At 41.0% G+C, this 22,508-nt stretch overlaps 1 protein-coding gene across 4 annotated transcripts in view; it reads left to right on the top strand.

Annotated features, from left to right (window-relative positions):
• USO1 (USO1 vesicle transport factor) overlaps positions 1-22,508 on the top strand; it is a 55,992-nt gene that overhangs the window by 20,586 nt on the left and 12,898 nt on the right. For all 4 annotated transcript variants that reach the window (XM_085864233.1, XM_085864232.1, XM_085864235.1 and 1 more), the window contains 13 exons: positions 4,752-4,854; positions 9,015-9,070; positions 9,215-9,335; positions 10,920-11,098; positions 11,230-11,370; positions 11,531-11,619; positions 11,731-11,885; positions 12,012-12,217; positions 17,797-17,907; positions 18,814-18,932; positions 19,639-19,820; positions 19,956-20,077; positions 22,229-22,367. In XM_085864233.1, the coding sequence (XP_085720359.1) occupies positions 4,752-4,854; positions 9,015-9,070; positions 9,215-9,335; positions 10,920-11,098; positions 11,230-11,370; positions 11,531-11,619; positions 11,731-11,885; positions 12,012-12,217; positions 17,797-17,907; positions 18,814-18,932; positions 19,639-19,820; positions 19,956-20,077; positions 22,229-22,367 (1,723 nt within the window). The remainder of the gene's footprint in view (positions 1-4,751; positions 4,855-9,014; positions 9,071-9,214; positions 9,336-10,919; positions 11,099-11,229; positions 11,371-11,530; positions 11,620-11,730; positions 11,886-12,011; positions 12,218-17,796; positions 17,908-18,813; positions 18,933-19,638; positions 19,821-19,955; positions 20,078-22,228; positions 22,368-22,508) is intronic.

Here is a 22,508-nt window from a genome sequence, read left to right as displayed (position 1 = left end):
TGAGCGCCTCGGGGTATTGCCTCTGTTTATTTCAACTGTATGAATGTCACTGTTTATAAAAACTCTGCATTTAAAAAAAATTCAGCACAAATGCTTTTCTTTCATTGCAAAGGTAATGAGAGAGTTCATAGAATACTACACCACACACAGTGTTGAGGTATATACTTAAATTTAAACAAAGTAATGATTTTAAAGATCATTAAAAAAATAATCCGGAAGTTTAGTGCAACTGAAGCAGTCTTATTCACTGTAATATGATGCCGTTGAGTTAGTTTAGGAGGTGTCGGCTTTATTGTTCATCATAGAACACAGCGTCATTTGGCATCGTACATGGCCATGTTGGTGTCGTCCTCTTCACCTCAATACTGCACCCTCTCGTATGCCACGCCCACTTACCAGGGGTTGTGCTTGACAGCTATTACATCCACCGCCCAACAGAACATAGCCAAGTACTGCAAAACTGGAGGTTCTTGGAGGTATTATGAAGGCAATTCATGTTCTATATTATTCAAGTATATAATTCAAATTGCATAAAGGTTTAAAGGAATATAAATAAATTGATTCCGTGTTTTACTGCCATTTTACCCAGTGTATATAACATCATCTTATTGAACACGTGACATTAGTTGTACGTGCCTGTTGTTTTGTCCTGTTATAACGCCCTTAAAAACAGTAAGTTTCCTGTTTGGAATGATTTTCAATATTGTTTGACTGTCAGGCAGACAGAGTAAACATATTATCTCACTCCTCTCTGTGCATGTGTGATCGGGACAAATTCAGAGCTAAAGTACAGTAAACCTTCAAATGTCGTGGGTTTCTTGGTTTCTACCAATCGCGGGCAACCTATTGTGTTCCAATTTCGTTATCGCGGAATTTAATTTTGGCCAGTCACGGTTTTTTAGCTCAGACGAGTTATTGTTTGCATCCGCGTGGCAGATTACCTCCCATTACAAGCCTTGTGGTGTTTCTCACTTCCGTTAATTGGAGTAATCACACCAGCATACGGGAATGAAGCTAAATTTAATAATGAATCATCATCGAACAGGAAATGACATTTGGAGATCCTGTAATACTGTTATGGGGCCGAGTTTCGGCGGCGAGTATGACCTCTAGGTGGAGCAGTAGAGTCGGCTCCACCGAACACCCAGAATCTAGATCGTGCTTCTCGGAGAACTCCGAAAGGCACGGGTCCCTTTACAGGACCATGGTCGCCAATATTTTGACGGCGTGAGGTTGGGTCCACTTGTCTCACTCCAATTTACCTAAGTACTCACGCTGTCCAACCACCGGGGAAACCACACATTAGCCAACTCTGTCCGATCCGAGTTGCGGTAACGGCTCGGATCCGGCATAACCGAGCGGAGTTACCAGAGCCGCCGGACCAAATGCACAATTTGCCGCTTCCCAATTTCTCAACACACACCGTGCTGAGCCAATGAAAGAAGCACAGAAACGAGCTGATACATTCAACAATAGGGGTATTTATTTTACAATGGGGGGAAGAGCAGAGTTATCACGACTATAAGAAATGCAGTCATGTACAAGCGAAAGCACTTAACAATTCTACTTGACAAGACATACACGCACACTCAAAGAAGAGAGATGGACCTCAATGGTCTTTATTCAAGGTTCCCAGCTGGAGAGAAGATGAGCTGGAAACCAGGGCTATCTTGGACCTGTCCACCTCGTGTGGTCTTCGACGTCCTGGAACGGTGGGACTCGAACCCGCAACCACGATGCCACTCCAAGTACCCGGGACTGAGGATGAAGGGCGGACACCAACCAGCGCGAGCGCGGACGAGGCAGCGAGCGCCAGCAGGTAAAGCCAGGCGATCTCGGGCGATCCAACAGACGAAAACCAACTCAACTCTCTACCAGTTGGATCGCGCCGAACAATTATTAACTCCTTCTCCAGAGGGGAGGAGCCGCCTCCTCCGACCCGTTCTCCCTCACTGGACGGTTTTGGCGCACAAATGCGCTCGTCGCCCCTGTGATTGGCCAAAAGGGGTGCCAAGTCCACTGATTGGACCGGGGGGGGGGGGTGGCGGGCGTCACGGTGGACTGCTCCTCAAACAGGAAGAGGAGTAACATTGTCCTGCGTTGGCTCTCATTGGCCGACCGATGGCAAACTCGCTCGCATCTCTCTGATTGGTCCATAGAGACGCCAAGTCCTTCTTGAACTCTGCCCACTACGAGCGTTATGGATGGAGCGAAGGTGTTGTTGTAGTTGAAAATGATGTAAAAATGTAAAAGAAAACCCTGACTATCAAAATAACTCCGCAGCGCACGAATATTTAATTCCCATGAGACTAGGGATGGGACCCTCACTAGAAACACATACTTACCGATATAACTGATCTATAGGGACTCTGGCTGTTGTGTGCAATAAGCTTCCAGATTCTTAACAATACCAGATCTGCAAGATCGAGTAGACACACACCAGCTCATATTGCAACCCACACGTAAAATGATGGACAAAATAAATCGTGCCAAAAGGCAGAGAAAGGTAATGACATTGTGCAAAGAAATAGTTATCAGATACATCGGCAAGAGGTGAAAGTGTGGCATCTCTGGGCCGCCATTACCGGATCAACGAATCAACTGTGTGTAAATGTGAATCAAATATCCATGCAATGGTTCCTGCCTGGAAAGCACAAAGTCTCATTCCAGTCCTGTGATCATCATTTTGAAATAATGGAAAAAGCATTTGATGTTTAGATTGAGGACCAAACAGGAAAAAATGCCTTTGGGTGGACCGGTGTTTGGGAGAAATCATTGCAGAATTACCAACGTTTCCTTGAGGAACCCGGGGCCGAAGGCTCCTGTTCAACAGTGGCTCGAAGAACTAATCGAAGCAGGTTTTTAACACCGAAGAGACAGGATTATTCTGGAAGGGGATGCCATCTCGTACCTTTCTGTCCAAGCAGGGAAGATCTTCTCCAGGTCACAGTGGCTAAGCTTCGTTTTACCATTCTTATATGTGGCATTGCAGCAGGCGACTTCATCGTGCACTTGTTTATCCAACAGCCATGGCAAGTTCGACTTCCACATCTTTCTAACTTCCACCCTCCCCCCTATAGCAGCATCATCTCTGAGCTAAGTTTTATGTTTTCTATTTATGGCAGAGTACAGTATGAACAAGTACGTAATATGTTTACCCTCACCCATCTCACTGTTTTGGAATAGATTTAAAAGGTAAAACTCTAGTGTTTTTGTTTAATTTACACGGTGTTCATTGTATTTACATGTTTCTTTCAATGTTAACATGCTTTATGCATTTAATATAAAAAGCTCTTTCTCACCACTGACTGACTCACTCATACACTCACTCACTCACTCACTCACTGACTCACTGACTGATATTAAAGATCAGGACCTTTCGGGTGACGTAGAAAGCTGAAATTTATCGTGCCGATGGATATCGAAGCCGATACACTGGAAAAATTATATATATATATATATATATATATATATATATGTATATATATATATGACATAATATAATATAACATACATGTATTTATTTCAATTGTAATGTGTTTATTTCTGGCTGCCATCAATCTTCTTCTATTTTCTCAAAGTCCAGGAACCGAACCCCCATCTTCCCATTGGTCCTAGGTTTCCACGATCACGGTTTTAACTATTGCGTCATTTTCTAGAAACCTAACCCCTGCAATATTGGAGGGTTTTCTGTCCTGTTCAATGGCAGGTTTGTCTTCCTATTCTTGTTCCAATTTGTGTTCAAAATATATCGTTCAATTCAAATGAATTGTTCCTCGATCATAAACTGATAAGACAGAGAGACAGATGGAAAGACATGAACCAATTGCTTATCACTGCTTTTCGCTTCTCGTGCGTGGGATAAAGTTTACGTTTTGTTTTCCACTGATGGGCCAGATCAGTTTTATTTGGCCGTTGATGTTTAACTGATGTTGACCATGTCATCTTTTACTGTTTATTTAGGCATCAAGAAAAAGGTCTTTCTCCCATGTTGATGTTTTTATCATATTTTTGCCACCAAAACACCATGCAATCATGTCATTATTCATTATTTTCTCACACAAATGAACCGGCTGATTCACGGTGAATGGAAACAAAATGGCGTACACGGCCCACGTGACCAGAACTTTTAAGGCACATCATATCATAACTCGGTATATACAGGGACGCTTCCGTAATATATTTGACCATTGTGTTGGATACAGAACCCTTAACTTATTTTGCAAGAATAGTGGCACGGGAAAATATTGCTTTGTATTTTGTAGAAAACTGCTGTAGATCTATCATTTGTCTACTTTATTTCATTTCAAGGGTACAATAAAAACTTTTTCTGGCAGTTAGATGGACAAGTAACCAGGCCTTTCTTTTTTTTTTTTGGACTTTCATTGTTACATCAGAATGATCTACACAAAACAAATTGTAAACAATAGGGAAGAACATCATTCACAAGAATGAGTTTGGGTCTCCTGCGACTTCAGTCACACGAGTGAAGTAAATAATTAACGAACCCCACAATAAGGATCAGGCTACGTGGGTTCGATCAATTTACCCACAATACATTTTCCTCAAAATACTTTCCTCTTTTTTTTATATTGTTTTCCACTCATTCTCCTGGTCTAAGTTTGTGTTTGGCCTTTTTCTTCTGAAATTCTTGTGTGTGATTTTCTGTGCACTGTTCAATTTAACATCAGTTAAGACTATTTAAACAGATTTGTGGCATGATGTTCTGCCTTGGCACATATGCGTTCTAGGAATTTGATTTTCACGTCCGATGGCCAGCAGTGAAGCTCATGACCGCATTGCTTCGGAATCGTGGGCCACAAGTACAGCAAATAACGCTCGTCATCCCAACAGGTAGGCAAGGCAAAGACTTTCGTTTTATCTGATGGCAATGCAGAATATGTCCTCCATTTATTTATTTATTTGTTTGTTTGTTTTTGGTTATTTTAATGTTATTTTTATTTTTGTATCTAAACTTGCTTGTTTTGGCGTTATTGCTCTGATCATGAATGTTCATCTTGAATTTGTTAATGGTCAAAGTCTTGAACTCGAGAGCATTCGATGAAAATTCATGTTCATGTCCACAACATTTTTGAGATATCCTTCAGCCAAACAAGCAGACAGATAGTGGTGAAAACATAACCTCCTTCCACTTTCGGGGGTGGAGGTAATTATGTTCAATTAAATTTTTTTTTATCTTAACTCGAGAAATGGTGTCTGCTCTTAAATTACTCCTGTAAAACATCTGAGAGTCGCATCATTGTTGGTACACTTCACAAGATTGTTTTGATTAACTGAGTATAATCGCTGAAGTGATTTTCACATTGGAATCCCTTTTAGGTATGGCCACTTGAAGCTGTATTTCACATTCATTATTGTGTGCCTGTCACCATTGTATCCCTAAGTCACCCCCTACCATTGAATGCTTTCAACTTCAAAATCTTCAAAGGATACTACATAATTGTTGAGACTAGAAATGCTCAAATTCTCACTGAGTGATTCCATGCTCTCTGCAGCATTCGCCATCTTCATTCATGCAACTACATTCATGCATATTGAATCAGCATGACTCACATCTGTCTCCCCATGTGATTTAATCACTAATAGCTATTGTGCAAAAAAAAAAAAAAATGGACTTTTGATCAGGATTTTCTTTGGTGGTTATGATGAAAGTTTGTACGACAAAATTGCTTTGTTACAATTATAGTTTCAATATCTATGCTTGCTTTGAAAACTAATATTTGTGTCATTTGGCCTTTTCATTCAATAAAATAAAATATATTTGCAATGATCTAAGCTTCTTGGAGGAGCTTGCACATATATTCACATTCAGGACAAAGGCACGAGTAGACTTCGGTATCCTTTTATTTTTTATTTACCTTTGCACCATAGCATTGCCTCTTATATTTACGTTGGCAACAATTGCTAACTAGACAAGTCTGAAGACGACGATGGTTCACGAGTGGTATTTGACGATGTAGATTGTTTCAGAAGTCAAGGATGAGACAATGTGATAATGTTTGACCAAGTTATAAAAATGATCAACATGATGTGGTACGAGTGACAGGTTATTAGCTGCAAAATGTCGAAAACCGGGTTTCGTTCAACAACTTTAAAAATTTGACCTTTGCATAACCTTTAAAGGTCACAAAACAATGTTGTGGACATTAAAATAAGGAAACAGGATACGTGTATAGCTTATTGGAGTTAGTTCGTCGAAGAAGGTCGAAAACCCGGTTCGATTCCCACAACTTTGAAAATTTGACCTTTGTGACCTTTAACGGTCAAACGTCAAGGATTATGACCTTTGGTGCAAAACTTCCTCTGGAACATTCCAGGAACAATATAATGTCATATAGGCTATATGGCATTTCACACTCCTCGGATTATCCATACTTTGATGAAATCAGCGTAAAAACAACCTTGAAGGGGGCGCCACGGGCAAGGTGTTCGAGATAGAGCAAAATGGTTTCAAGATTTTAGGTGGGGAATGACCTCAAGATTATGCATAAAAAATATTGTCATCCGAGCTCTCAAAGTTTGGGCGGTCGTATGATTTTTATGTCAAAATTTTCTAAGTTCGTGACCTTGTGACCTTGACCTTGGGACGAAAATGAAAAATCGAGCTCCGTGGGGCTATGCACGTGCCATTGGGCTAACCAAGTACCGAAACCCCTGTCAGATTTGACAAACCCCCTAGCAGAAGATGCAAATTGAAATCGGCTACCTTCTAAAAACACATGTTTTTTGGGCGTGGCTCCACCCATAATGGGCGCACCACACCCATTTTTAGGAAAACACAACTACATCATGATATAAACCTCCCACCAAAATTTTGTCAGGATCGGATCAAAACCCACGGAGCTATGCTCGGGACAGACAGACAGACAGACAGACAGACAGACAGACAGACATACAGACAACAACGAATATAGTGGTCACTTATTTTTTTTCGTGAACCAATATCTGCGATCACCAAGGGTTAGTCTACGCGCAATCCAATGATGGCCATATTCTTTTTTGACTGCCGTTTGACCTTGACCTTCAACATTTAGGGATAGACTGTAAATTAAGAAAATGTGTCTCCATCTACAATCTATCCATAAAACTCAACATCATGAAAATCAAAGGGAAATTATTCAAGTTATGATCAAAAATTTGTTTTTAGTTAATTAGGTCACAATCTGAAAGAAGTAGGTCAAGGACACTTATCAAATATGAGGTGCACAACTTCACTGCAGGAATACTATTATGATGTAATGACATTTTGGAAAGCCAGTGGTCTTTGAGATTTCCCCATTGGAAAAATTGAGTGATGACAAAAATGAATTATTTATTTTTATTTTTTATTTTTTATTCTTAGACTGCCATTTGACCTTGACCTTTATCTCTGAGGAATATGATGTAAATTATGCATAAATGCACCTCATTATCTAGAGAGGACAATTTTGTCCTGATCAGAAAACCTTGGTCGTGTTTTGGTAAAAAATGTTAAATTGTCTATAATTAGGTCATAACCTTAAAATTAGGTCTAGGGAAAAAACAATTATGACAACCCCACTTACTTTGTATTCCTATTACTGATACAAAATTTCATTCTGAAAGTCCCAGCCGGGCTCTAAGATACAGCTCGGATATTGGCAGAAAAAAGAAAAAGGAAGGAGCCCCCCCCTCCACCCCTAAATGGTGCTTTAATACTCTTAGGGGATCTAAGAAACTCAGATAGCATTAAAAAATTGGGGCACTAATTGTAGAAGCAAACCCTACAGCAGGTATTTAGCAATACCCTCCCCTATCCTAAAGGGTAAGGCTTGATGACTATATTTGAACTGTAATGAATTGGAATCTGTCTAACTGATAAGTATAGAAATACTCATCAGTCGAGGTAGGAAGGAAAACTAGACTTCTTAGCATGTTTTAATTCCCTCCCCATGTTTAATTTACCTCTGCATGTTTTAATTCCCTCCGCCACCAAAGGTGAAGGAGGTTATATTTTCACCCCTTTCTGTCTTGTCTGTCTTTGTCTGTCTATGTACAGGATTTCTCAAAAAGTTGAGGACGGATCTGGATGAAATTTTTTGGACAGGTTGGGTGTGTGACCTCGACAAATTGCTTCGATTTTGGTGAAGATCTAGAATCGAATCTGACTACTAGAATTTTTAAAGTGAATCTTCACCATTGAGAGATGGGGCTCAAAAACGATAGATAGCACGATATCTCAAAAAGTTGTGGACGGATTTGGACGAAACTTGGTGGACAGGTTGGGTGTGTCGCAAGGACAAATTGGTTCGATTTTGGTGAAGATCCGAATCTGGGTCTGGATACGAGAATTATTTAATTTTTAACCATTAAGAGATAAGGCCAAAAACGATATAGTACTGTATAGCATGATATTTCAAAAATGTATTGGGTCTGATATGTTCTTGTGGATCAGGCATTACGTGGCGGAGGTACATGTTCCACTGAGTGCCCTTCTAGTTTATTTTCTTTTATCACTGATTTCCATAACATTAGCAAGTTAAATATGGAGCTTGAAAGTTTTCTTTAAATGTTAATATGTCAATGAAAAGCCTCCTTTTTTATTGTTTATATTAATGAAGTGTGTATGTGTGTGTGTGTATGTATGTATGTATGTATGTATGTATGCATGCATACACATAGACATAGACATCGACATAGACATATATCTTTCATTATTATTTGTACTGACTAATCTGATATGTAAGCTTGGTGTTAGCCTCATGGTTAAGGTGGCTGGCTTAAGATCTTAGGGTCTTGAGTTTGAGCCCTGTCCCACCGTTAAATAACACCAGCTGGGTTGACTTAGCCTGTCATCATTCTGAGGTTGGCAAAATGAGTACCAGCTTACTGGAAACGGCACTGCATCAGTGGCACTGTCGTGCTCCCAGCATTGATGCAACCAGCAGTCACCAGCTGCATACGAAATAATCTGTAATGTGCTTTATCCTGGCACTTCCTTACATATCTATTAATTTGTTCTTTTTTCTGCATAGGGTTATCTCGAATGATGGACCTGCTCGCTGATTCTCGGGAAGTGATCAGAAATGATGTAAGCTGTGATATAAAATTTGTTGCACTCTCTTTTTTTTTGTGATGGTTCTTTATAAATGTCTTTTTTGGTGAACTTTTTCAATAATATCATCTTCTTCCCTTCTGCAATGTTCATTGCCGGTTGGTTATTCCTTTCCTAAAGGGCCTGCTACTTCTGCAGCAGCTGAATAAAGGCAATGCTGCAATCCAGAAGATAGTAGCTTTTGAAAATGCTTTTGAAAGGTTATTGGACGTAATTGCCGAGGAAGGCTACACTGATGGTGGTGAGTTTCGTCCTTCACTCTTGTATTATCAACTTTCTTGCACATCGATAACCACAGAAAGAAAGTGGTGAAAATGAATGCCCAGGGGTCATTTTCTTCTTGCCGTTGTATCCTCGGTATTGAATGTGTTGTATGAAACATTAGTAGAGCCTACCTGTCGCTTTGCTGACGGACAACTAGTCGTTGTGTTTGCCAAAAAATTTGGGTATGAAGGAGAAGGAAAGGAAGACAAATTTACCTCTGCATCGAGGGCTTTAACCCCTCACGTCCCGCTCCCCCTCCCCTTTGCTCCCTGTTCGTCCTGATGTCCCTTCCCATGAGAAATGTCTCACACACAATGACAGACTTTAACAGGCCCCTCCGTTTTATTTGGGGGGGGGGAGGGGGAGAGAACGGAAGGAGTACAAATTTACCCGTGCGAAGTGCTTTAACCTCAGTGTTGGCCAGGTAAGACAAGGAAATTACAATATCCTCCGCCACCACCACTAGGTGGTGATGCATGGTACACACTTACATAGATAATTTACACACACACCCTCCCTCCCCCCCCCTCCCCCCAATAGAGAAGTTGTATTTGTTCCTCAAATTTGGAGTTTGTAACTTAAAAGATGTAGCTGTGCATGTGTGTTTATGAGAGATAGAGAGCGAGAGAGATAGAGATTGATATGTGTGTGTTTGCTCATTGCCCAAGGAGATCCTTAATTCTTCCATTGTCGTATTTGCAGCAATAAAGCAGTTTGGACTAAGTGGTTTAAAAACAGTAATTATGGAATTGATTTGCAGACGATCGATTGCACTGCATTTCTTGCTTGCCAGAGTTAATTGCTGTATATTCCAGCAGTGGTGTATTTCTTGTAAAGTATTTGTTTCCACTACATATTGGGCTGTAGAATGATATATCATTCCTCCCTATGTTACAAACATGATTGCACACATTTGGCATATCGTCTCATTATGTTGTTCGTGCGTCAATCTTGTTTGATCCTTTTGCCTCATTGGAAGCCATGAAAGTGATTCATTACTTTAACCACGTCGAGATAGCCGGGTGATAAGGAACGCCTGGTTTGGCAAGTGATCAGCGATATGAACAGCCATTCGTAGGTATGAAGCTCGATCGTACAGAAACCGAGAGGACTTGTTCCAAGGCAAGGCATGTTTGAATAGGTCGAATCAAAATGGTGGCTAAGACCCTTGAGAGGTGAGGGTTGGGCTGACCAAGCATAAGCCTTTCATCGAAGTTGGCCATTAATTCTCTTCAATAGGGATGTTTAAATTTACCCAAATACCCAGTTTTCATTTCTTCTCCAAGTATGCATGCAAAGTTTGGAGCCACTAGGTTTTATGATTTTGGAGTTGAGGAGTCGTGTGCGTGTGTGCGTGCGCGCACATTATTATTTTAGATTTTTTTTTTTGTTTTTTACATTGACTTTATAAGTAACTTCATGTACCCAAGGAAGGTTGTAACGACATGAGCAACTTAACACTCTTAACAGGATTTCTTTGAGTGGAAATGTTCCTGCCATGCTGTCTAAAGTTTACTCATCGGTCTAATATGACCCCATTTTGTTCTCCATTCATCAAAAGGTATTGTTGTGGAAGACTGTCTACTCCTCCTGCAAAGCCTCCTCGAACACAACAGTTCCAACCAGAACTTTTTCAAGGAGGGTTCTTACATCCCACGCATGACACCCTGGTTTGAGGTTGCAGAAGAAAGCATTGGGTGGTCTGCACAGAAAGTAACAAATCTACACCTGATGCTGCAGGCAAGCAAGAGGATATGGGGCTTGCTCTTGTTCACCCGATTTGGAGGCGACATCGTAGTCCTTTTCTATTATATTTGAAGATTGTTATGATTCTGCAAGAGGTTTGTAAGCTCCTTTGTGTCGTATTGCAGCTTGTGCAAATACTTGTCTCGCCAACAAATCCTCCTGGGGCGACCGCAAGCTGCCAGCGAGCAATGATGCATTGTGAGCTACTTCAGCGTCTTTGTGCAATCCTCATGGCAACTGGTGTACCTGCTGATATTCTTACAGAGGTTAGTTGTTTCCAAGATGCATGCTTCTGATGTGCTCAAAATGAACTGTTTATTTCAATATGATCCAGACTTACCTCTGTGATTGACTCTGACATGAGTTGGAGCTGGTTTGTGCTGACTGGAGCCATAATTTAATTGGGATATTGTGTATTCCTGTTAGACGATCAACACAGTGTCAGAGGTCATTCGAGGTTGTCAAGCAAACCAGGAGTATTTTGCCTCTGTCAATGCACCGTCTACCCCTCCCAGGTGAGTTTTTTTTTTCTTGCCTGGATCTACTTTTGTGATTTGATTACTTTCAAAATTAAAATTACTACGAGACTTGGTAATGTTGCTTTGTCTGCTGCGTTTTCCTTGTAGGCCTGCCATTGTCGTCTTGTTGCTGTCCATGGTGAGTGAGCGACAATCTTTTGCCCTACGTTGTGCCATACTCTACTGCTTGCAGAGCTCATTGTACCGGAACGAGGTCGGCCAGGCACAGATTGTGGCCACCTTGCTTCCCTCAACTGTTGACGGTATCGCTTTTTGTCCTTGCTGTTCTCTTATACTTTCCCAATTTATTTTCATTTTGCTCCATAACAATTACCTGAAAAGATATTCTTAACCTTCTCTCCTTTCATGTCATCCTAACTCTTGCCCAGCAAGCACTGTGTCTGCTGGGCAGTTGCTCTGTGGAGGGCTCTTTTCTGCGGACTCTTTGTCCAACTGGTGTGCAGCTATGGCATTGTCCCACTGTCTGCTGGGTAGTGGTTCACAGCGTGAGCAGCTTCTGCGTGTCCAACTGGCCACATCTATGGGTCAGCCACCTGTGTCTCTCCTCCAGCAATGCACATCTATCCTTGCTCAGGTGTGCTTTCATTGGGAATTGCTTTGTACCTGTACTACTTGGAATGACATGGGGAATTTGTTTCCAGTTTTCTTGTAATAAAATGTAGAATGTAGCAATTGCTGTAATAATGTTGGCAGGACTTGAAGGTAGCTCGAGTATGGATGTTTTTTTATTTTATTGTATTTCATTAAAAAAAAAATCATACCTTTTTTTGGGTATCCATGATTGAGGCTCGTGGAAGAGCTAGAGCAGCATGGAAGGGAACAAAATGGAAAAGGGAAAACCTTCCGGTTTGGGTTCTTCGCACGTGATGGTGAAATTTGAGTTACTCAGTTCCACTTCGCCAAAGCTCAATTTTTCCAAACTGGATTTGTCATGTTTTGCGTGTTGCTGTTTCGTCCTGTGCAATATTTTAATGTTAATGTATGTTGTGTGCTTTTCGTTTAGTACTCTTAAGGCCTTCCTCTGGTAGATAGTGTGTCTTGCTTAGTCCTGGGTGTATTCCTGGGTATCTTGCTTCCATTTATTTCCTCAACACTATCCTGTCTGATTTTCTTTTTCTATTTCTATTTCCTTTCATTTCAAAAAAAAAAAACCCAACAAACAAACCAACAAAAAAAACTTTACATTTCACTCCATAATGATTCTCATTTATGTTGAATTTCCTTCTGCTCCTGGTGCTACAACCCTTGCCCCCCCTCCCCCCCACCCCCATTTCTCCAAACGGAATCCACATCGATCTATCTATACTAATAGGTGTGTGTGTGTGTGTCTGTGTGTGTGTGTGTGTGTGTGTGTGTGTGTGTGTGTGTGTGTATGTGCGCGCGCGCGTGTCCTTCAAAATTCCAAAACCTTGAAACCTAGCAGCCTGAATCTCTGCATGCATACAAATAAAACTCCAAGGAAGTGCATGAGTGAAAGTTGGGTGTTTGGGTTAATTAAGACACACCTTTTGAAGGTAATTAACAGCCTCATTTAATTATATCCTTCATCAAGTGCATCCTCGGCCATCTCGCTCTTTGGGGTCTTAAGGCGTATCCGAGGTAACTTCGCTCGGGTCTGAAGCCGCCATGTTTTTTTTGGCCTGCTCAACCATGCCCTGTCTTGGAACGGGCCGCAGCGATTTCTTAACGATAAAGTATTTTTTTCACTTTGGTCACTCGTATTATCGAATGCCTGTTCATATTAGCTACGGATCGCTGTATACATCGCTTTTGTAAGTGCTGTAGTTTTCAAATTAGGAGCATGGAGTGATTTCATGCATTATATGATGCAATTTTCCACAATGTACTCACAGACTAATTAAAGTATATCATCGAAATATTATTTCGGTTTTGAGGATCAGATATTGTCCGGACTCAATAAGTGTCGAAATCTGGAGTGAAATCTGATGATTCAAAGAAATAACGAGTCTTATCACGAAGCGGATATACCTATTTTATTTAAGCAAGCAAGGCTGTGTTTCCTCCTCCACACATACATAAGAAAATGTGAAATTTCCAAAGCATTAAATTTATCTTTTTCTTCTCTTTGGAGAATTATATTGAGTGAATATAAATTTAGGAACGTGCCAAAATTAACCAACTTCATTGAGCTTTATGATTTGAATGAATAAACTGCTTGACCTCGCACCCTGCCCCTGAGAAGGACTGCTTATCCATAGCGTCTGCCAGATCTCTGCCGATATTTTCGGAGGTTTTGTGAGGTGCTCGACAGGGAATCAAATCAAATCTGGTGAAAAATGGACGTTTTAAAATAAAGTTATAACGTTTGTGCGAACCGTGAACAATGTACCACGTGACGCATTTACAGGCGAGCAGGCAACATTGCAGATTATCTGCAATGTTTATTTCACGGGCGATTGAACTTTGCGATGTCTCCAGGATTGTTCTGTATTAAGCTGCAACTCTTTTGTGAATGTCGTCATTATTTGAACAAATTCATTTTATTTCATTAACTGCTGCGTGCGTGGTGAAGACCGGCTTTAAAGTTAAGGGATCCTTTATGGTATGCACCCACAGCCTGGCTAACCGTTCCTTTTCAACCTTTTAATTGGAGTGCTTGCTTGAGTGCTTAAGCCACTTGCAGATCACCCTATAGTCGATAGTGGTTTCGTGCTCCATCGTCCTGAGCGAGTGCTTCGTGCTCCATCGTCCTGAGCAAGTGCTTCGTGCTCCGTCGTTCTGATTCCATGGTAATCACACCGACTCCATCCTGCCGATTCCCGAAAAATTGCTGTGTGTGTGTGTGTGTGTGTGTGTGTGTGTGTGTGTGTGTGTGTGTGTGTGTGTGTGTGTGTTGTTCATAAAGCATAACATTCTCTCTGCTAACTCCCCTACCCGAATGAGAAAAGGGCTTCATTTAGCATGTTAGCTCAGCTCTAGGGGTTATCAATGTCTCCAAAAATATTTTCCTCCAAGTGCACCTGGCTTTATGGCACAATGCGTACAATACATATTGTGGTCGTTTTCCTTAAAAGTCAATTATCTATAAAATAAATAAATAAATCTGCCCATACCTCCGTATTCACCCCAACTTCTTTCGTTGCTCTCGAGAGGCTGGTGATCGAAGCGAAGTAATTTTTTTCGCATTTTCTTTTAATACGTACTGCATAATATTTATCTATCAATAATTCCAGCAATGTGTGTGTGTGTGTGTGTGTGTGTGTGTGTGTGTGTGTGTGTGTGTGTGTGTGTGTGTGTGTGTGTGTGTGTGTGTGTGTGTGTGTGTGTGTGTGTGTGTGTGTGTGTGTGTGTGTGTGTGTGTGAGATCGCTGTTTCTCGACAACCTCTGATCCGATATAATTGAAACTTGCCAGGTATATTGCTGGGGACCTGAGGATGTGCCTTTTCAAGGTTTGATATGAATCGGACAAGTGCTTCCCAAGTTATGGCCATTTATTTACCAAACCAATGGGAAGACACGTTGTTGCGTGGGCGTGGCCGATGGGGAAGGGAAGCTCAGCCACATTCCCCATTATGGGTTACAACGTACGGGCTTCCGGAGAGTGATGACTTCGTGTATTCTAATAATTTCTTGATTTCTTATGCGCATTTATAAACACAATGGCCCAAGTTATGATCGTTTTCATATTAGACGGTGTATAAATTTCGGGAACATCAGAGTGCTGGTATGCTCCGAACCAGGAAGTAAATTTTTTTCTCTCTTCTCTTCTCTTTTTGTTTTTCCTTGCCACGACATTGCGAAAAGGTAAAATACGTTGGCGCTAATTGCATAATTGGGTATTATAAATAAATTGCGAATAATATCGAACTTCCAGGTCACGCACGTACGGGCACGTGAGAGCGAAGAAACGGCCTGTGTGGTTTATTTATTTATTATTATTCTTATTCTTATTATTAATTTTTTTTACGGGCATGTACTAGTATTGATAAATGACGATGTCAATACTTTGCAACAACGAGGGAAAGTTTTTGCTTATTGTGGCAGTGGAAATTAAAAAAATAATTTCAGAAAGGGAAAGTAGTGTTTGCTTGGCACAGCATTGATCGGTAAATTACGTCGTCACATCATCAAAGGTGTTTCAAAACTCCTCTGATACTGACTTAAATCATCAACCATGCCAACCCGATGCTAAGTATGCAATAAACAGGCCATGTGTCATGCTGAGCCTCATTTGAGGTGTGTCAGCAACTTCCCTGGTGGCATAGCAAAACAGATGCAACAGAAAGTGAGATGGGTTCATGTAAAAGGAGGATATGAGTGGAAAAAAGGGGGCAAAAATACAAAAAGCAAAACAAAATTTTTCTTTTGTTGTAATATTTTCAGTGTATTGTTTTTGTGGATTGGCATACAATTCAGATGTACATTAGCAAACACACCAACACCATGGTAGAGGGATACAACAGAGGGACCCTTGGAGGAAGAATTGGCAGAATGAGATCCAGGGAAGAGGAGGATGGAGGATGGTGAACAATCTGGATACAAGCTCAAAAACACCAATAAGAGGAAGTGAAAAACAGGAGTGGAACAAAAAAAACAAAATATGAGGAATGGTGGGGCAGGTGGGGGGCAATAACCTGGAAATGAAGGGGTGGTTTTTGAGAGGGCTAATGGGTGTATACAAGAGCATGAGTATGGATGGAGGATGACCTGAGATGGTAGGGAGCAGCCATCCTGAAGCTCTGGAGGGAAGAGTGAGATTGAACAGACTGGAAGTTGGTTCTACATTTGGGAGACAAGAGGAATAAATGAGTGGAGGTGACCATTGAGCCTGGATTTTTGGAGTTTCAAAAGAAGTGGGTTACTGGAAGACCAAGCCTGGTGTTGGCTTAGTGGTTAGGGTGGCTTCTTGGGATCCTAGGGTCCTGAGTTCAAGCCCCGTTGGGCCGCTGAATTAATACACCAGGAGGTTGACTCAGCCTGTCATCCATCCGAGGTTGGCAAAATGAGTACCAGTGCACTGGTAAGGGGGACACTGCATCAGCGGCATAGCCACGTCCTAACCAATGATGCAACCAGTAGCCACAGGCTGCACTCGATAGAGAGACTGGAAGACCACATGTGCCTGCAGTGGGGGGAGGGGTGAGCATGGAAGGGGCAGGGATACAAGACCAGAAAAGACACTGAGTGGATAGAGGCCACCAACCTGTCTGCAATATGAGAGTCACAGGACCAGAGACTGTTTTGGAATCGAAGTACTTTGGGTGTTCAAAGTTTTTACGAATGAAGTACTCACAATAATCCAATAGTAGAGAGAGAAAAAAAAAAAACCTACAGCAATATGCCAGTGAAAATGATTCTGTCTCCAATGATGATGGTTATATTGATTATGAACAACACTGAAGACTGACAAGATTGGAATGTGGTTTGATGAATAAACAGAAACATTCCCGTGTACTTGATTGAGTTAAGTACAGTGCAGTACTGTATATTGTTCGGGGCAATTCCACGTATTATTTAAAACACCGTTTTTAAGTACATCAGTTGAGTACGAAATAGTATTGATTGAAACCTAGATGTATCGGTCGATAGAATGATTGCATATCGCACCGATACGCTATCACGACCTGCAGAGAATGGTCGTATTTGGACAGGATTGCTATCCCTTCAATAGGGAATACCTTCCAATATCAGAATAAGTAGTTATTTAGCTTCCCAAGTGAAACGTCTTTGTATTTGCCCATCCCCCGCACAGCGGGGGACCTCGAGTATAATCCACAAGGAGCTGATTATACTCTAGGTCCACCACCCTTTGGGTCATATGAGGAATACCTCTGTTTAATATGAAAGCTAAATCGTGAACTGTTTTTGAAAGTTTGCGTACATAAAAGTACATTGGCAGATGATCGGTCGGCCGGAGCTCATTTTAACATCTCCGGACCTTGTCGGAGGGGTGTGGGACAAAAAGTCATTTCTAATGCCCTTTAGAGGGTGGGGGTATTGTAACACTTGTAAAATATATTTAAACTTTTGTTTAAATGTCTTTGATACCTTTACCAGAGGACTTTTTTTTTTTTTTGGAACCAATTGCGCTTTTTCAGCTCTCACCTGCTTCCCCAGCAGGCTAAATCGGTTAAACAAGTGCTTGATGTTTACAGGCTGGAGCTTAGCAACACGTGTTGTGTCTATCATAGGGTGGAAAGCTGCAGACGCGCGTTGGACTCCTCATCCTGCTGTGCACCTGGCTCACTGATTGCTCCATTGCTGTCGCACATTTTCTGCACAATTCTTCCAACATCCCTTTTGTATCCTCAAATGAGCTGTTTGCATTGCATCTACATTGTACGTACACATGAGGGGGGAATGAAAAGTTTTTCTTGTCCCTTCCCTCCACGCTTCATCATCATTCCATATGGCAAATATGCCCCTTCCTCTTTCTCCCCTTACTATTATCACTTTGCAATCTTTGCTTTCTTTCCCTACTCTTCCTACACTCCTCTACCCTCATATGTTCATCCTTCCCTTACCTTGGTACTTATGGCCTCTTTATCAATTTATCAGCTTCTGTTACTTGCCAGTGAACTGATCAGTTTTTGGAAACAAAGTATTTGGGGTGTTCAATAAGTTTTTTTTTATTTTTATGAATGAGGTACTCACAATCCTTCAATCCACACCAAATTATTAATTTTTCAATATGCGGGTATATACACCAGGCTCTCTCTGCATGGGGTTTGGTTGCATCCTCATAAAATGCAGTGGATAGCGAATCCATGTAGAATGCTGGACAATAGCTGAGCAGTGGAGCAGACTGAGCCACAAGTGTCGGTCACATGATACACTCCCAGGGTGGAGTGCAGATTTGACTTTGGTGCATGGGACGTGCAGACTTCTAACGCGATCTGTGCAACATTGTTACATCCCCCCCCCCTCGCCCATGTAGAGTGAAATGTTGCTCTTAAGACATTAACCGTGCAGAACGACGACAAGGTGTATAATTAGTAATAATGTTTTTATAATTATGTACAGGTACTTGTATATTGAAAACTTTTTAGAAATAGCCATGTATTGGACTATTGTAAGTATCTCATTTGTAGAGCTTTTTGAATGCCCCTTGTAAAATATCAACTTCTTTTCCTGGAGTTGGTCAAAAGAGTTTATTTTTTTTTAAAAGCTCTGTGAGCCATTTGGTATGCCTTAACGAGATGGTACAGGTCATGAACCAGATTACGGAGCACCACGGTGAGGATGAACACCTCGTCCAGGGGCTGTGTGCGCTGCTGTTAGGAATATGCATATTTTACAATGACAACTCCTTGGAAAACTACACACGGTCAGTGTGTGAACATTTATCTATTTATTTTGGTTTGGAGAAATGTGGGTAGCACTACCTTTTTGTAGATATAGTTTTGTTCCCACCCCAAGTTGCCCTTGGGTATTTATGAGTCCACCAGAAAGTGGGAACTGGCACTCCATGTAGATCATGCAGAACAAGCAGGACAAGTACATTACCTCCTCTCTGAAAGTCATTAGTTAGTCAACTTGGGGTTGAGCGACTTTAGAGAAGCTTCCAATAGAAATCATTGATGTGCTTTCAAAGGTGTTTGAATACCCGAGCTCGGCGGATAGCACATGAATGCCTATACCACTGTACCACCGCAGCCGTATTTTGTGAATCGATGCCACGAATTATCTGGTAATTACTAATTAGCAAGTTCATTGTGGAAGAACTAGGGTTTGGTTGACTCTTGCAACTGCATCTTTTTGTTCCCATTCTTTATTTATTTTCATGAGTAGGCGAGCTATTACCGGCACTATAGCTAAATTCCAAATTTCTGCCCTAACCAGCAGAGGGCATTGCACCAGCGGCACTGCCGTGCCCTCAGCCAATGATGCTACCCTGCAGCCTTGTGCTGCATGCAAACAAAGAAGAAGAAGAAGAAATATTTTCATCAGTTTTTGGTTGTTGTAATTTTTAAATTTTATTGTTCAAACTCTCTTATAATTTGGTATGATGTCAATCAATTATGCTGCTGCAGGCCAAAACTGAAACAGCTCTTGGAGAAAAGAATAGGCAAGGAGAATTTTTTTGAGAAGCTATCCATCGTTTCTAAGCATGAGCTGTATTCGTTGGCATCACGAAGACCGAAACCATCTGCCTCGACCCCCAGCACACTGCTGTTTGACTACGAGTTCACTCGCCTTGTGCGCGAGATTGAGGGTATTTCGCTCACTTCACTGCTCTTTCCAATCAATTTTTTTTTTCCTAACTTCTTCATGCCTGGCATTGTTTTGATTCAACTAGTCTACGTTGGAAAAATAAATGACAAAAACTAATTGTATGCTTGCATCACAGGGTTAATTGTAAAGGCCGTGCAGAAATCTGCTGCAGAGGAGCAGAAGGAAGAGGAGGTACGAAAAACAATGCAGCAGAATGACAACATCTTGGCTCAATACAAGGACCTCATCCGTGTCCAGGTATTGGTTACCGATGTGCATTATGCATTCATGTCAACCTGCAGTTATAAATCTGAACATAACTCAAATGCCATATCAAACTCAGTATTGATATGCTCAACAGGACACGCATATGCACCATTGCTCAAGTCGTACGTGACATCGTTAATTACAATTTTGATTTGAGTTGAACAGTTGCTATAGAAAGTGGATGCCTGATTCGGTGTTTTGCACTCTCATATTTTCATTAGCACTGTTTCGGACAGAGGTGAGGCAATGTGACCGAGTAGACGCAGAATATGCAAAACGTACAATTCATCAGTCTCTCAAAAGCCATAATTGAGCAGGCTTTCACTGAGACTGAAGGGCAGGGCTGTTATCCCCTATTCACACAGCAGGAAGCTTAGCGAGTTAATTGATCTGACATTGTTTTCAACAACCTAAACTACACTTTGATATGTGATGGGTGCCACAATAAAAACGGTACCCAAAGGGCATGTGCAAAGCTTATTGAATCAGGCTCATCGAATCCATTACAATCCTTTCAAACTTCAAGTTCCTTCAAAACGAGAACTAAAAAATGACAACAGTGGCTTGTGGAACTAACATTCTGGCTGAGCAGCTTGAACAGCTGTTGGCACTTTGGGCAGGTGCAAATACATCGGTGGGAGGTAAAAGGAACACCAGTTACATATCGTTGGTCATTTTGCGTTGCAAATGCATCGGATAAATGGTTGATCCCGATGTTAATTTTATTGGTTCTTCCCACTTGTATTCCTCCTGTACTAACAAGCTTCCCTTGAGTTGCTGAACTTTCAGAATTGTCAAAACTGATAAAAAAAAAAAAAAATCGGCTGGAAATGTTAAAATCTCCATGATCAAAGACTGGTAGACTTGTAGCTATTTTAGTTGTAAAAAAAACCCACCAAGTATCAAACAAGTCCTCAACCATTTTTCGGACATGCATGGTCCGATTTTGTTCAAACTTTGCACAAGCACAGCACATGATGGCAAACGTGCACCTCACTTTATTTTATGATCTGATCAAAGATGGCTACTGGTAGACTGGTGGACATTTTAGTTGTAAAAAATACCCCGATCGTTCAATTCCATTTCTCAGACATGCATTTACCGATGTTGTTCAAACTTGGCACACAAACAACGAATGATGGCCGACTGGTAGACTGGTGGCCATTTTAGTTGTAAATAAATATGAGCTTGCCCTTTCACTCCGTACAGCAAAATTACTCAAACAATGGGGGCGTTGACATTTAATGTTTTTTTTTAACCTCCGCCATCGAAGATGGACTTCTGTTTGTTTGTTTGTTTATTTCTTTGTGAACAGTATTACGGAAAAACTCCTGCACTGATTTCGACGAAACTTGGTGGGGGGATTAGGTATGGTCCAAGGATCATGCCATTAGATTTTGGACTTGGTCCAAAGTCCAATATGGCCGCTAAGGTGGCCATTTTGAAAAAATATTAGAATTTTTGTTTTTGCATTTCTACATTTTTTAAGTGATTTCCAACCCCAAAAAAACTAAATTTGTTAGAGAAAAAAAAACCCAATTTTTCAACTTTTTGTCAAAAATTTTTCGATTTTATTGGAAAAATATTTAATTTTTTTTTGCATTTCTACATGTTTTAAGTGATTTCCAACCCCCCCCAAAAAAAATTTGTTAGAGAAAAAAAAAACAAATCTTGCACCTTTTTTTTTTCAAAAAAATTTCGATTTTTTTTTTTGGCATTTCTTCATGCGCGTCGATCTAGTTTAGTTTATTTAATCGTGGTTCAATAGAGTCTGATCCGTTTTGACCTACAATGAATAGGATATCAGGTTCACTTAAGTGACCCAGCAGTATTGGCGGCGGAGGTTTTGCACTCTACCGAGTGCTCCCCCTCTAGTTTTTCCTTGTTTTTATTTTTTGTTATTGCATTTCATTTCGTTTTTACTTTACGGGCAGATGGAAAATGCATTTGGTCAGATCCTCATTATGTAACCTTTTCCTTTCCATAATGTAACAATTCCTTAAAATTTGACCATTTTGACTTTTGATTATAGTGCTGGCTCACCTCACCTTTCACTGAATGTCTCTTGTTAATCAAATGTGTGCTTGTGCACAGGAACCTTTGTTGATATTTGTGTAAACACTCTTTGTGCATTGGTGGCAGGACTGCCAGATTAGTGAGCTGAATGAGAAGGTCACATCTTTGAGTATGCAGTATGAGCAGGCTGAGATTACCATTGGGCAGCAGTCTGCACATATTGAGCAGCTCAAGGACCAGTACAACCTACTCAAGGTACAGGCAGGTGCGTAGAACATCCTGCTGACCCCAGTCTCTTCCTTCCACAATGTGCTCAGATGTGACCAATCTAGTTGAAAATCATGCTGCTCATCTAGGAAATATATATTTAACTTTTTTCTTTGAGGAAAAGAAAGCATGACTAATT

Source organism: Eptatretus burgeri, chromosome 18 (assembly GCF_056783735.1).
Source record: "Eptatretus burgeri isolate ZD-2024b chromosome 18, Ebu_testis_v1, whole genome shotgun sequence".
Lineage (NCBI taxonomy): Eukaryota > Metazoa > Chordata > Myxini > Myxiniformes > Myxinidae > Eptatretus > Eptatretus burgeri.
The sequence above is the reverse complement of the archived record's forward strand: the minus strand, read 5'-3'. Positions and strand labels throughout refer to the sequence as shown.